The 14,579-nt window shown below is 42.6% G+C and overlaps 1 protein-coding gene across 4 annotated transcripts in view; it reads right to left on the bottom strand.

The window, feature by feature from the left end:
• Positions 1-14,579, bottom strand: part of KCTD5 (potassium channel tetramerization domain containing 5) — a 531,705-nt gene that overhangs the window by 253,333 nt on the left and 263,793 nt on the right. For 2 of the 4 annotated variants that reach the window (XM_069647192.1, XM_069647193.1), the window contains exon 5: positions 9,856-9,972. The exons of the other annotated variants lie outside the window; for them this stretch is intronic. In XM_069647192.1, the coding sequence (XP_069503293.1) occupies positions 9,856-9,972 (117 nt within the window). The remainder of the gene's footprint in view (positions 1-9,855; positions 9,973-14,579) is intronic. 4 annotated transcript variants of the gene reach the window in all.

Below are 14,579 nucleotides of genomic sequence, written 5' to 3'. Positions count from 1 at the left end.
ACATATTGAAGACTGAGCCAACATCTGCAGGTAAACAAGTGACAAAAGATACATTGGTTGAACTGAGTTGAGATTGGTAGATTAGTTTTTATTTACACTTTTCGGGACCATGATCAGTTTTTAGCTCCTTTAGGAGGAACTTCAGAGGGGGCGTTGCCCGTCAGGAGGGTGATGTAGTCGTGAGACCTAGGAGCTCTCAAGCCCTACCATCAACTATATAGCCTCATGGTGCCCCGTGGCCACAGTTGCTGCAGTAAACGGTGGAACTGGATTTAGTGACTCCATGTCCCACTCCAGGTGGCGTTTGGATGAAGATTGCCCTGCTGGAACCGCAATATCTGTTCAAGGGCCTCCTGTTCGGAAGACGGGAAACTCCTCCAAGATGGCTGTGCAACTACGGCAACCAGCAGAGTGCAAGGCAGAGCAGTCGTGATATTGAGTGAAGGGGTCTGTTCCCTCCAACACCCAACCACCCCCCCACCGAGTATCGATGTTAAGTTACCAGAGGCGCCCGAGTTGCGAGACAGCCAGCTCATGCAGTATTAAGTGGAGGACTGCTACAGGGAAGAAACGCTTGAAAGCACAGCATGCCCAGGACAGGTGAAGCAGCCAGACACCTCTGAAAGCTTGGAGGACCGGTGCGGAGCCCGTTGTTACCCTACCATCTGGGACCTGGGCTTGGCGGCCAACATTAAGAGGTGCAAACCTTGTGGGTGCCGATATAAAGTGCTTCCCGACGCGAGACAGGATCGGATCCGATTGCTCTACCGAAGACCTGGTCGGCAGGGGAAAGGTGCTTAGAGGAGCCCTCCACTTCCATTAAGGACTGATGGCACCCACTGCTTAGATACCCTCTTAGGGTTACCCTGGGAGAGGAGGCCCCCCTGGAGAATATGGCTGGAATGGGGGGGGGGACACATTTAACCCCATTGACAGACATCTAGGAGCACCCCGTTGAGTCCTATGCCTGTCAAAAGCCCTTTGAACACAAGGATTGGGAAGGGTGGTAAAAGTGAAGACATTACAATTTTAGATCTCGATTGAGAGTGCTCCCTGCTGCTGGGCTTGGGAAGGAAAGAGGCCCCCCCCCTTGATGCAGGTAGATTAGGAGGTGGAGATTTGGGGGCGAACATATTTAAACCAACCTGGGTTGCCACATGCCATTTGCGACACTCGCCCCCTATAAACATTGCCATACTCAGGCGGACGTGGTTGCTCCCCAGGATTTCTGAGTCTTACAGTGACTGCTGTCCTTTCCAACTGGGGGATTCACTTCTTTCTGCTGCTACTGCACCAGGCTATATAGATTACTCAGGAGCAGTCCACTTTGCCTTGATAATGAAGTCCAGTAAGCTCAAAGACAAAACTGTGGTCTCTATTAAGGATTTACTACAACCCACTAAATCCGTCACAGCAGGATCAGTGGGCATTGAGTCATCCCCCACGTTGGATCCTGATCTGCAACGAGCCACTAAGGGAGATATGCAGCACTTGCAATCTATACAAAAGGAGATGGCATCTACCCTACAGGAGCTGAAGGGATCTTTCCGAGAACCGTTGCATAACATCCAGCAAGCAGACCACCACCTGAATGACCTGGAAACAGCTTTTTGCGACCAGGCAAACTCCGATGACCAGCGGGTGGCAGCATTGGAGAGGAATATGGTAGTTACTGAGGAGAAGCTTGAAGACACCGAAAACCGTTCCAGAAGAAACAGTATTTGAATCTGCGGTATCCCAAGGGAAATTCTGGATCGAGGCCTTGAAGCATAAGTGTGCAACCTCTTTCTGAGTATCCTAGGAGACAAACAGGTGGACTTGACCCTGGACCACGCACACAGTCTTCCTAAGTGTTCAAAAGTATCAGAATCTCCTTCCAGAAGTATTGTCCAGGGTTAATCCTTTCCAGACTAAAGAGCTCATATTTCAAAAGGCTATGGCGCAACATTTTTATCAAGTTTTGAGGATCAGAACTGCAGTTATTCCTCGATCTGGCACAAGGGATGATCCAAAGGCACCTGAAAATGAAGCCACTTGCACAATGGCCGCAGAAAAGGACATTCCACAATGCGCTTGAAGAAAAGCAGGCGAAGGGAGCATAGGCGGCCTTCTATAGACTGTCGGGAAAGAAGCGGGGGCCTAGACGAACCAACATGACCGCTCACAATGCCCCGATAATTGGTGCCCTTATTTTCTGTTGAAACGGGGCGGTCGTTGACTTGCCGACCCACTGCTGATTTTCTCTTCTCAATCAGTTTTGTTGTGGCCAGAGATGCCAATTTATTGCATGCACGGCTATATGGACAGGGTGGCTGGAGCACCTACCCCAATGGGCCAACTGGTGGCCCAATATTTGTCCCACACGGGATGTGGTTTTACATTTCTTTTATTGTTTTGCTTTGCATTTTTGTTTGACAACGCTGGGGTGTTAGTCCCGATGACATTTCCTATCTGGGATGGTTTTTTGTTCTACATTGGCTGGGGGAATTGGGCAGATGCCTATTCTCTGGTGCTCGTATGTCCATAAGAGAAATGATGTAGTGTTTGGGACAGAGGTAAATTGGAAATCTTAAAGTGGTAAATGTTCAAGGGCTAAATTCCCCCAGGAAAAGAAATTGCGATGGCTGAAATATTTGAACTAAAAGCAGATGTTGCCCTGTTACAGGAGGCACATTTATTGAAGTCACACTGGCCCAGGCTTCACTCTAAATGGTTCCCTCGCCAATACTTTGCATCTCCCCTGATTAAGTAGGCTGGGGTGGCTATTGTATTTGCCCATTCTCTGAATTTCACTTCAGTTGCATCCAGTAAATATCAGCAAGGGCAATATTTAAGTCTACACATTCGTCTCGGAGAGGTAGACCACACTGTACTTTCCATCTATGGTCCCAACCAGTTCATGGACCCATTTTATACACACCGGTTTCCACATATCGGCCAGTTTCAGAAAGGGGAACTTCTAGTGGGAGGAGATTTCAATGCTTGATGGAGGAATGGCTAGGGCTGGAGGGGCGGAATCTAGCTAGGTCTGACTCCCTAAATAAAGCTATGGAAGATTTACAGCTGACATATTTGGAGATTGCAGCACCCTCAGGAAAGGGTTTATACTTATTTCTCCCATGTACATTATAGCCACTCCCGATTGGATTTTTTCCTGACATCTAGTTCCCTGATTCCAAAGACAGCAGTTACTTCTATTGGGCTGGCGGTCATTTCAGATCAAGCTCAGATTGTGCTCCAGGTGGATGCTCTTGCGATGTGGGCCAAAAAGACCCTGTTACGGAAAATTAAGGATTCCCTGCTTACTTATGAGGGATTTAGTGATGCAGTTTCAGAGCAGATCGCTCTATATTCACAAGAACCTCACTGGATGTGTCTACGATTGTCTGGGACGCCCTGAAATCCACATTGCGAGGGGAGATTAGCCTAGCCTCCACTAGGAAACTACTTTTACAATCCCAGAAATAGGTGGCAGAGCTGAATTCTTTACACAAGAGCGGGGTGTGGGGGTGGTGGTGAGTGGGGGTGTGGGGTTCCGAAGGGTTTACAGACAACTTCAGGTGGTCACAGCTGAACTTAAAGCCCTATGGGCACCAGATATAGCTCAAGTTGCTACAAAGCAATTTTACTTTCACCTCCAATAAGGCCATGTGTCTCCTAGCATATAAACTGAAGGTTCAGAGCCAAGAATGCCACCATTGTTAAACTGAGGGATAGTACCAAGTGTCTGCGGGAAGATGAAGACTGTAAAATGCGTATTTTAGTAGTGTACCATAAATCCCTTGTTAAAGCAGATAGTTTGGACGCAAAGGTTCAGGCGATGTTTATTAGGGAAGCACAGTTAAATTCAGCTATACTTTCTCTTCCAAACAAGGCCTTGGGCCCTGATGGGTATACAGCCCTCCTTTATAAGAGATGTATTGATCTTCTTGCTCCCCGCTTTGTCGCCCTATTTAATAGCTTTATGGACACTCTGGCCATTTCACATTTGATGGAGGAATCTTTGCTTTCTCTTATCTGCAAACCAGATAGAGATCTCTCTCGAAGCGTCATACCGTACCATTGCAGTTCTTAATTATGATTTGTGTATTTATTCTAAGGTTCATGCAGTCCGGTCAGCAGATGTGCTCGTGGGTATAGTTCAAAGAGGTCAGACTGGCTTTATCGCTGGGCGTCAAACCTTGGATAAGATCCATAGAACCCTTAACGTGGTCGACTACGAGAAAAGACACAGCCAGGGTTCAGCACAGCAGTAGTATCTAAAGATGCGGAAAAACATTTGGCCACATGGACTGGACTTACCTTTTCGGGGTGTTTAGAAGATTTGGACCCTTGTTTATTAAAATGGTACAGGAAAAGTTAACATCGTCAACAATTCAAAATTGAACAGAGCTCTGTCTGAACCGCTGGCCTTGTCCAGAGGAACTCACCAGGGATGTCCACTGACCCCCCCCCCCCCCACTCTTCACATCGAGCGCCTAGCAAAACAAAATTTGATTAGCTGACAATATTCAGGGTGTTACAACAGCTGGGTATCAAAATAAGGTCACACTTTTTGCCGACAATCTTTTCTATATGCACCACCCTACCCCAGATAGCCTGCTTGTTAGAAGCATTCTATCAAATCTCTGGTTTTAAAATGACTCTAAATCCACTATTCTCAACATGTCTGAGCCCTAAACCAATGGGCAGGGGGGAGGGGGAACGGTGGGTGGGGGCGCCGGGGGGGGGGGGGGGGGGTTGTATTTGGATTGACTTTAGATGGACTGAAATTTCTATTAGAAATCTAGGAGTTCAAATCACGCCTTCACATTCTCTGTTGTATGCACAAAACATTCCAGATCTATTCTTCCAAAGAAAGTAGACATGCATGTTGGCCACAAACCAATATCTCGTGGCAGGGGCGGGTTGCATTGCATTCCTTAAGAGGACACTTGTTGCACGATTACTACAAGTCTTCCAGGACCTCCCCATTTGGATCAATTTGGGCTAAGAAAACTCAGAGGGTCCCTCGGCATACACCAATGACAGCAAAACAAAGGAGGCTTAGGAGTCCCAGACGTGGAAAGCTCTCTTTATGCAGCACAGTTAGCCCCCATATGATAGTATGAATATGGTCTGCAACCCTAAACACTGGCTTGATATAAAGCAGTCTACAGCCCATTGTATGAATGGTGCTGGAGATCACCTGGGGCTCGCAGAAATAGGAGGGATCTTCTCCCCTTCACCCATGTGGTGGACTAATGTGACAGTGCAGACCGTTAAGTACCAAGGGACCACATTTCCATCGCCTCTTGCTCGCATATGGAATACCCTGAAATTCCCAGCAGGCTGTCAGCTGACTAGGTTCACTAGATGGGTAGCGGGAAGGGCAGCTTCGATTCAGAACCACCCCCAACATCTGATCAGTGCAAGCAGGTTTTCTTAGTTCGGGACATTGATAAATGTATGTACAACTCTGCCACTGGATTTCCAGTGGGAGGGTATTTCAGCATGTTAAACTAGCTACGACGCAGTTCAAAAAACATTTTATTGGGGACCACCCCTCTCATAAGGTCACCACATTGTACCATGTACTTAATGCCAGTCATTTTAAGGTCCCTGCATACCTACATGTCAGACTGGTAAGAAGAGTTGAATACTCCCACTGGAGTCCTTACATGGTACAATGTGTGGAATAGAGCCGCCACGTCCCCTAAATGTGTGTTATTGAAGGAAAACAGTTAAACTACTTTTTCGCTGGTACCTTATCCCCACAAGGGTTCACAAGATTAATCCTACTAACCCAGATTATTTCTGGCGATGTGTGCAAGCTCCAGGAACACTTCATATCTGGTGGTCTTGTGCAGTATTCAATCTTGCTGGAAAGAGGTTTTGGCTCAGATTAAGGGAATTACTGGCATAGTACTTCCCCTTGACCCTTTAGTGCTGCTTTTGGGAGATGAGGAATAGGGGCAAATTATAAACTGGCCACCAAAGCTGCCCAATTATGTATGCATTTCTCTGTTTAAATATTTTTATTCGAGTTGCTAAGCAAATGGAGTTAAAACAATTTTCAATATATATAATTCATAAAGAAAACATGTGGAATGAAACTGATTCATTTAACTTATTAGTAATGAACTTTGATGAGACAACAAGGGGAACACGAACATAACAGGACATAAAACATTAGGAAAGAATAGGGAAGGGGTACAGGGATTTTCAACTAGTTAAAATCAGCTAATCATGGGTATTAAGATAATGAACAAAATGATTCCATTTAGCATTACATTTATGTAAATAATCAAATCAAGAAGCATGACCTTGTTCCATTCGATGGTTGGAGCAAATAGAATTCCACCAAGTGTTGAGCGAGAGATTAGCAGCATTCTTCCAATTACATGTAATACTTTGAAAGGCAATATTTGCAAACATGTTAAACAATGAAGGAGAGCCCATTTGTCTTATTACAGGACTAACTATAAAGCCAATCATGAGATTTGCAAGAGTTAATGGTTCAGCTATACGAAAAATGTATTTTATGCATGACCAGAAAGTAAGACCATATTTACAATTGAAGATTAAATGAATAAAATCAACATTTGATTCAGAACATGACCAGCAATGGTTGGATGCGCCATCTATAGCTTCAGCAATCCTTAGGGGAGTCAGGAAAGCATGGAGGAAGATGAAAAAAAAGGTTTTGTTAAGGTTGGCCGCAGGGGACGTAGATTGATGCATTTTCCAAATTTTAGTCCAATGGTCTAAGGAGGATTGAAGATCCCAATCAATTTCCTATTGTATGAAGGTACTGACGGTAAGTAATTTTGGAAAGGGAGGATCATTAGGAACAAAGTTTGGCAGCTTTAATAGAGGGATTACGGATTAAGAAATTTAGAAAAGGAGAGGGGGATTTTTGGTAAACAGTATTTAGAGATTGTGATTGATTTGTTTAGGGATGTGTACAAAGGGAGTTCAGAAACGGGGATATTGTATTGTGTGCAGATCGTCTGGAAGGGTACTGCTTCTGAGTTCTGAATTTGTTGTTTGGTAAACTTAATACCGGACATGTACCATCTATGTATAGCAGAAAGATTGGATTTGGTTGCTTTTTGTTTAATGAACCAAAGAAAAGTGTCATCAAGATTAACTTTAACAAAAGAACTGTCAGGAAGATTATTCCAGATGATTTTCTAAAAAAAAGTGTAGTGAAGGGAAGGTAGAAATATTGGGCTAGGATGAGGTTGTTAAAAAAAAATGGGAAAGGGAAAGCGGAGAGATGTGGCTAGCTTCCATATTAATCCAAATAGGAGCAATATTAAGGTGGGATTCAAAATGTTTAAAAGAAGTTAATTGTTTCAGGATAAAAGCTTTATGATACAATTGGAAATTAGGAAATTTTACTCCTCGTAAGGATTTGGGAAGTCTTAACTTATTAATGGCAATGAATGGTGTTTTGATGATTCCATAGAAAATTATGAAGGGAATCGAGCTTTTTGTAGAAAGAGGCATGAATTACAGTGGGGATCATTGATGGAGTAGAAAATAGGTCTGATCATCATTTTAATACTGTCATGGCATCCCCACCAAGATAAACATAGGGGCGTCCATTTTGTCATTTGTGACTTTTTGAATTAGGTAGTTAATATTCAGATTGATAGTGTATTTGATATGAGATGGTTGCCAGGACAAGCCAGAAAGAGGGGTGTTAGTGGTATTGCAAGCACAGGTGAGAGGCATGAAAGTTCAATTTGTAACCAGAAACAGTAGAAAAATTATTTATAGTAGAAATTAGATGTTGAATGGAGGAGGCAGGTTCAGAGAGATCGATTAGAATGTAGTCGGCATAGGAGGAGAGTTTAATTTCTAAATTATTCATACAAATACCTTTAATGCCCAAGTTTGTGCTAATGTTTTGAAGGGGTTCTAATGCAAGATTAAAAACCTTGACAAGTTCCTCTCTGAATTTGAAAGATATTGCTAAGGATATGGGTGGTAGGTGAGCAGTACAGAATTTTAATCAAATTTATGAAGTAAGAGGAAGACCATGCCAGGTTAAAGAGTGGAACAATAATGGCCAGGATACACTATTGAATGCTTTTTCGGCAAGAAGCGCAGAAGCTTCATTTCAATTTTGGGAATGAGCAAGTGTGTTGAAAAGCAGTCTAGAATTGGAGGAAGCAAAGCGGCCTTTGATAAACCCAGATTGGTCTGGATGTATGAGTTTGAAGAGGAAATGGTTCTAGTCGCTTCGCAAGTATTTTTCCATAAATCTTGGAGTCCGAATTGATGAGAGAGATGGGTTGATAGTTTTTAATTATCCAAGGATCCTTGTCAGGCTTAGGCTATTAAAAAGGGCTTCACCAAAAATTCCATGGCTTTGTCCAATTTGATACAAAGTATGAATATAATTCTAAAAGTTGGGAGCAATAGAATCTATGAAAGTTTTATAAAAGTCTGAGGTGAATCCACCCAGGCCCAGGGCTTTGTTGGGTAGGAGATCAAGTAGGGCTTGCTTGATTTCGGTAAGGGAAATGGGTGCATCAAGACGGGATAAAACCATCGGTTCGGAGAGATTCGTTCTCTTGTTTGCTATAAAGAAAGATTTGATACTCGAAGGGTTAATTGAGGGGTCCGAGGAATACAAGTTAGAATAGAAATCCAGAAAAGCATGTCTTTTGGGTTGGTTAATCTGTGACCCTGCGGGGAGGTTATACAAGTTATATTTGATTCTTCTTTATTCTTCTGAAGATAATTGGCTAACATTTTGCCCATTTTGTTAGATCCAATGTGTAATTTGGTTCTAGATCTGAAAACGGAATTAACGGCTTTATTGGTACACATTTTATTGCATTCAATGCGTTTTGTCATTAGGGTTTTTAAGAGTTTGTGGTTTTCATAATAAGATTGTTCAAGACTTTTTATTGATGCTAAAAAGGTGTCGAGTACATTCAGCCTGTTTTTTGATGGCAACAAATTGGATAATAAATCCCGGAGGGATGCTTTAAACGCCTCCCAGTTATTGCGCATAGATTTGTGTTCGGGACGATTATTAATATTTATGCATTTCTTAGTTGCTGCTCGAATAGTAATAGCGATGTGGAAGGTGGAAGCCACCCTGGAAGGCGAAATGTCTCAAGTCTTTGCTGTATGGGAATCTTTTATTCAGTATGGTAATCAAAATGATAACCCAGCCTTTACTATAAGCCTCACGACATGTCCTTTACACTGATATATGTAGCTTATATTTTCTTTTTGAGCATGATTTTTTGCAAAATGGTTATGTCTATTCGACCCCTTATCTTGTCTATTTTCTTTCCCCCACTGCTTTGTTTTATGTTCATGATATATTCTGTTCTGGTCTGCTTTTGGTTTATTTTGTAAGGCTTGTGCTGTAACAGGTATTCATTTTCTTTTCTTAATGTGTTTTATATGGTTTCGCGATCTTGATATGCGCTACTGAAGGATGGCGTATCACTGCCTGCACATGCACCTGCTACCTCTTTGTTTGAGCCTTGTATTCACTTTTTTTTCAATACTTTGAATGACAAAGGAGGAACTAAAACAGGCAAACCATCCTTCACAATATGTTTCAATCTATTACATTATCAATCTTTAAATGTGCACATATTTCACAATGTTATTTTCAATCCAGCTAAGCCTATCCACATTCACAAACGTGCACAATCCCCTCCAAAAACAGCTTACAACCAGCCACAAAGCAAAATATTTCAGAAGGCAACAATCCATAGCTTTCAGGAGACATTTGCTGAAAAGGCACCAGTGATTAATGAAAAGCAGTGATGAAGGCGGAACAAAAGAAAGCCATGCATGGCAGTGTAAGAGGGAAGTGAACGGAAATGTGGGACACACCTCACTGTTGCATTTCTGGAAACTCGTCTCCTCCCCTTTCACTTCCCTTGACACAATCAGCAGAAACTCTGACTGGTGGTCTCGCCCGTAGCCATAGGGGGAACCTATACTGACAAGCTGCAACAACCAATCAGAGTGAGAGAAAACATACAATGAGAAGTATCTGTTAAAATAACAGGTGGTGTGAAGCACCCATTAGCAGTACCATCAGTACATTTCCTCAAATTGGATAAACATGTTACTTACCTACAAATGTTAATTCTCCCTAGGTAGATTTCCCCCGTGATTGACTATTTAACCAGGTGGCTTTAACAACTATTCCAAAAGGATACAAAGAAAAATGGTAACATGCATCCTCCCATGCCTGCCCTGTAATAAACTTTGAAGACCATTGATCCAGTTCAGTTGTATTCTTTTTGAGAACCATAGACACTCCCACGGTCACCCCAGGACCGACCATGATGATTATTGGACATTAATAAATGTAGCAACTCGCTTTCCTCAACTTGTTCTCCTAAAACAGTGAAGATAAATGAAGATCTGCCAAAAACCTACTTTGTGAGTTAAGACACCAACAGCTGGACCAAAATGGACTTGCAAACCTAGCATTAGTCTAAAGAAAGTGAAAAACAATTGTGCAAAATACAAATTTAGTAAGCCAGGATGATGCTCTGTTAAGTTAAATGCATGGATGTGGTTGTTTACTAGTTCTGATACCCAAGTGGTGAGGATACATACAAGCGGTAAACTAATTCCGATCACTCCTCAAAGAAACTAAAGCTCAGGAAGCACTTCCCTGCAACATGGCAATTTATCGGATTTGGATGCAGGTTGCAAAGCAATTGAAAACGATATGTACCATTAAAAGTCAGATGAAGCTAGATCAAATGTTAGATTTTTAAGAAATTAACATGGTTTATAGGCTGGTTTTAAGATGGATTGAAAAGTATAAAAACGTAATATTTTACATGTGCAAATGTAACTATTGTAAAATGTTTTATGATATAATATAATGTAAATGTTAATGAGCTTTTTGTGAAAAGTTCATTTTGAACTATTAAAATTCCATTCTTTGTCACAAACCACAATAAGCAAAAACTCTGCTGTGCGGCAAATCCAATAAGTATTGCATGCAATACCCAATCTCTAATGCAACGCAAAAAACGCAATATTGCTGTACTTTCTAAGGATATTGCAAGTCACCACTGAGATCCGTGAAGAAAGGACACCAAAGGCAGAGTGCCTTTATAAGGTCACAACATCAATTATTTACAGCAGGGGGATTTATTTCCTTATACATGGCTGTACCATTATCACTTTCAATGCTTCCTCTCTTTCTTTACGGCAATAGATCTTGAGGTTAATGCATATATTAAATGTAGACTGTTAGAAGGAACACAAATATGCATCTTTTAATTCCAAAATTGTAAGCAGTTTAATACAACAAATGTAACTGTCATTTTGTATAAATTAACGAACTGGAGGATAGATTTGTGCTCTGCTTATGGAACTCCAGCAATGAATAAACATTTAAGCACTGGTGTCCATTGGCGCAGGCCATACAGGCTCTTATTTGCCTGAAAGCCCAACTGATAGGCTCAACCTCTGTGCAAAGCGACAGTGCATAAGGAGGGCCGATGGACACAAGAGGTTGTATTGTCCACTGGCCAATCATTAACATGACGCGTTTAGCACCAATCTGCATGGTAGGCCCCAGGCCCGGCTATCCATCCGCCATCACCACAGCTGCCCAAGGCAATGCTGTCTCCAAGACACTGAAAGGGAGAAGTGACTTCACTGCCTTGCACGGCAGCAGTCAGGGCAGTGAATTAAGTTTTTCTATGGTATAGAGGTGGCATTGTGGAGGAGCTGGTAGATGGCTGAGGGGCAGAACTAAGTGCCGGCTAGAACAAGGTACTTTACCCCTGGTACTTTCTTTTGACTGGCTGTTCCACCAACATATTCTCATCTTTGATATTCAATATCCAGCTTCAGCTGTTTTGGGAAAGAAATTCAGCAGAGGTTGATGCAGTCGACTTGATGTCCCGAAGGCCTCTGTCTCGAGGACGTCATTGAAGGCATATATAGCATGTGCAGCGCCCATTGGCTTCAGTTCTGTTTTTCTTACAGTAGAAACTACCTGCATAACAATGGGTTTGACCGTACTAAATTTTGAAGGAGCAAAAGCTGTAATAGCATGGGAAATTCTACCGTGGGGTAGGCTAGGAGGGCGATGAGGAATACGTGGGGGAACATCCAGTCGAAAGAACGTTACCAAGGGTAAGTAACTTGTTCTTCGACTGGATTGCGTCCTCCCACATATTCATCTTTGATGGACTCCCAAAGCAGTGTAGTAAGAATTTAGTTTTCAATCCAAGCCCTTAATCTTTCTAGAGGATCCTTGCCCGCTAGTCTGTAGCATTCTGAAATTTCCAGAATGATCCACATGGATAAGGTCTGTTTCGTCACAGCCTGACCCAGTTTGTGACCTGTATAGCCTATAAAAAGCTGATCTTCAATATGAAGTTTGGATAGTCTAGATATGTAAAAGCTCAGAGCTCTGCTTGGATCCAATCCATGCAATTTCTCTGCTTTCTCAGGATGAGGTGGAGGATAGAAAGTGGGCAATACAATTTTCTGCCCTACACGAAAATCAGAAATGATTGTGTGAAAATGAAGGCTTAAACCTCAGAACAACCCTATCCTTGTGGAAGATAGTAAAGGGTGGCCGTTGATGATAGTGACTGCAATTCACTCACTACAGGCTGAGGTTAATGCTACCAAGAGAATGTTTTAAAATTCGAACAACCTCAAAGGACATGAATGCAAAGGTTCAAAGGGTGCACACATTACAAAAGTTAGTACGAGATTAAGCTCCCAAACTGGAACCTGGAAAGGAGATATGGGGGGGAGGGGGGGTGACACATTGGTGAGTCCCTTTCGCAATGAAATATGAACATTCTTCTGACGTACACTTAAAAATGGATCGCGCCACCAAATTGCCCTTAATAGTTCCAGCCTGAAGCCCCAGATTGGCTATGGATAGTAGAATAGATGACACTTTTGCATAGAAAAGGGTCTACATTCTTGTCTTTGCACCAGCTGCAGAATTTGTTCCAACGGCAAAAGGGCTTTGTTGCTGTCGTTATTGAATACCAAACTGAATTAAAACATTGCTAGCAAACAGAATTACATCATTTGGAACCCAAAAGGGGAAGTAACTTTAAATTCACGCAAGCCATCATATATTGAAGTACTAAAAATTAATAGATCTCTAAACACACCACAATATGCGGAGATCTCATGTGACTTCAATGAACCTGCAAACAAAGGAAACTGAAGCATGGCTTGCAGGGACATTTTCCATCTGGGTGAAGGCTCCAAATTATCTGAACCAATATTTGAAAACACTAACTGAACTGTGGAGTCAAGGATATTGTGTTTCTTTTTGATCCTTATACCTTGAAACCTGGGGACAGGAACCCTGAGTTCTTATCAGGAGTATTTAATTTCAAGGCTGTTGGAACTATGTGAATTGGAACTTGGGGAAGGGAGCCTTGAGTACCGACTGTGGGGAAGGAATACCAGAGACCTGAATAAGACTATTGCATACAAAATCCAAGAAAGGGAATTTTGAGACTTTTCTTTATGGAACGGTTTTATACTTGGGGAGGGGGGCAGAAAGGAAGCTGGAAGATGCTCAGAACGTGTTATACACTTTTCTTTTGGTTGCCGACATCCCTACACATTGCAGATCTAGTTGTGAAGGCAAGTATAGGATTTGGACACAGACAGATTCCCAAGTTGAACTATTTGACTCACTGTCCTCAGTTAGGCCTTTTTCCATCCTGACATTTAAGTTAATAAAATTGTTTGTTTTGCATTTGGAATCTGTTGTCTGTGTCCTTCATGATGCCTTCACAGTAGTTTTGTACAGCACCTCATAGGTAAACAAATACTGCCACAAACTCATTGCACCCCTCAAAGCGCACACACACCCCCCTCCGACCCCAATCCACCCACCTGAAAAGAGCACACTGGTTCAGCCATGTTCACACCCTTACTTATTGCAATTACGTCTAGACTGCTCCTGGCCAAGACATTTCCTAAGATGGCAATCACACGCTCAGATCCATATTTGGCCCAAGGCTAAGGAATGCATTTAGTTCAGACCTGGGTGTCTATTCCAGAGCGCAAAATGTGTACTTGGCCATGGCAATATTGATCGACTCTTGGGGGGGTAAAACATGGAGTTTTGTGTATGTATAGAATTGAAGTGGTGACTACGGCTGGCTAGTAGCTTGCAACTTTTCCTGTTTTCGTCCAAGGCAATTCACAGCAAGATGTCAGATTACTACTTACATCAACATTACCAACCATCTAGGAATCAAAGCTCTATTGCTTAATTTGCTTTCCGGAGACATTCAGGTGCAAAGGATTTGGTGGCAATCTCCACACAAACAATGTCCTTCACTCGGAAATGTTCTTCTGCCTCAGCTGAAATGTGAGTTTGCGGGAAACAATGAACACCTTTACCTGCATCGTCTCAGATCATAATTAACCATTCAAGCCATCAACACATGAAAGCAGCACACTGTCTAGGATGGCCAAGACCAGCTCACCAAGACCAGTGTCCCGCCAAACTGGGGATAACTACCCATCAGTAAGGCTTCCACATGTTCATCCGATATGCTATGGTGTTCTACAAAGCACACCTGAACAGA

The sequence above is a fragment of the Ambystoma mexicanum genome, chromosome 2q, assembly GCF_040938575.1.
Source record: "Ambystoma mexicanum isolate Mex_15411 chromosome 2q, UKY_AmexF1_1, whole genome shotgun sequence".
In the NCBI taxonomy this organism is placed as follows: domain Eukaryota; kingdom Metazoa; phylum Chordata; class Amphibia; order Caudata; family Ambystomatidae; genus Ambystoma; species Ambystoma mexicanum.
Note: the sequence above shows the minus strand (reverse complement) of the source record. Positions and strands in the feature narration are given on the sequence as shown.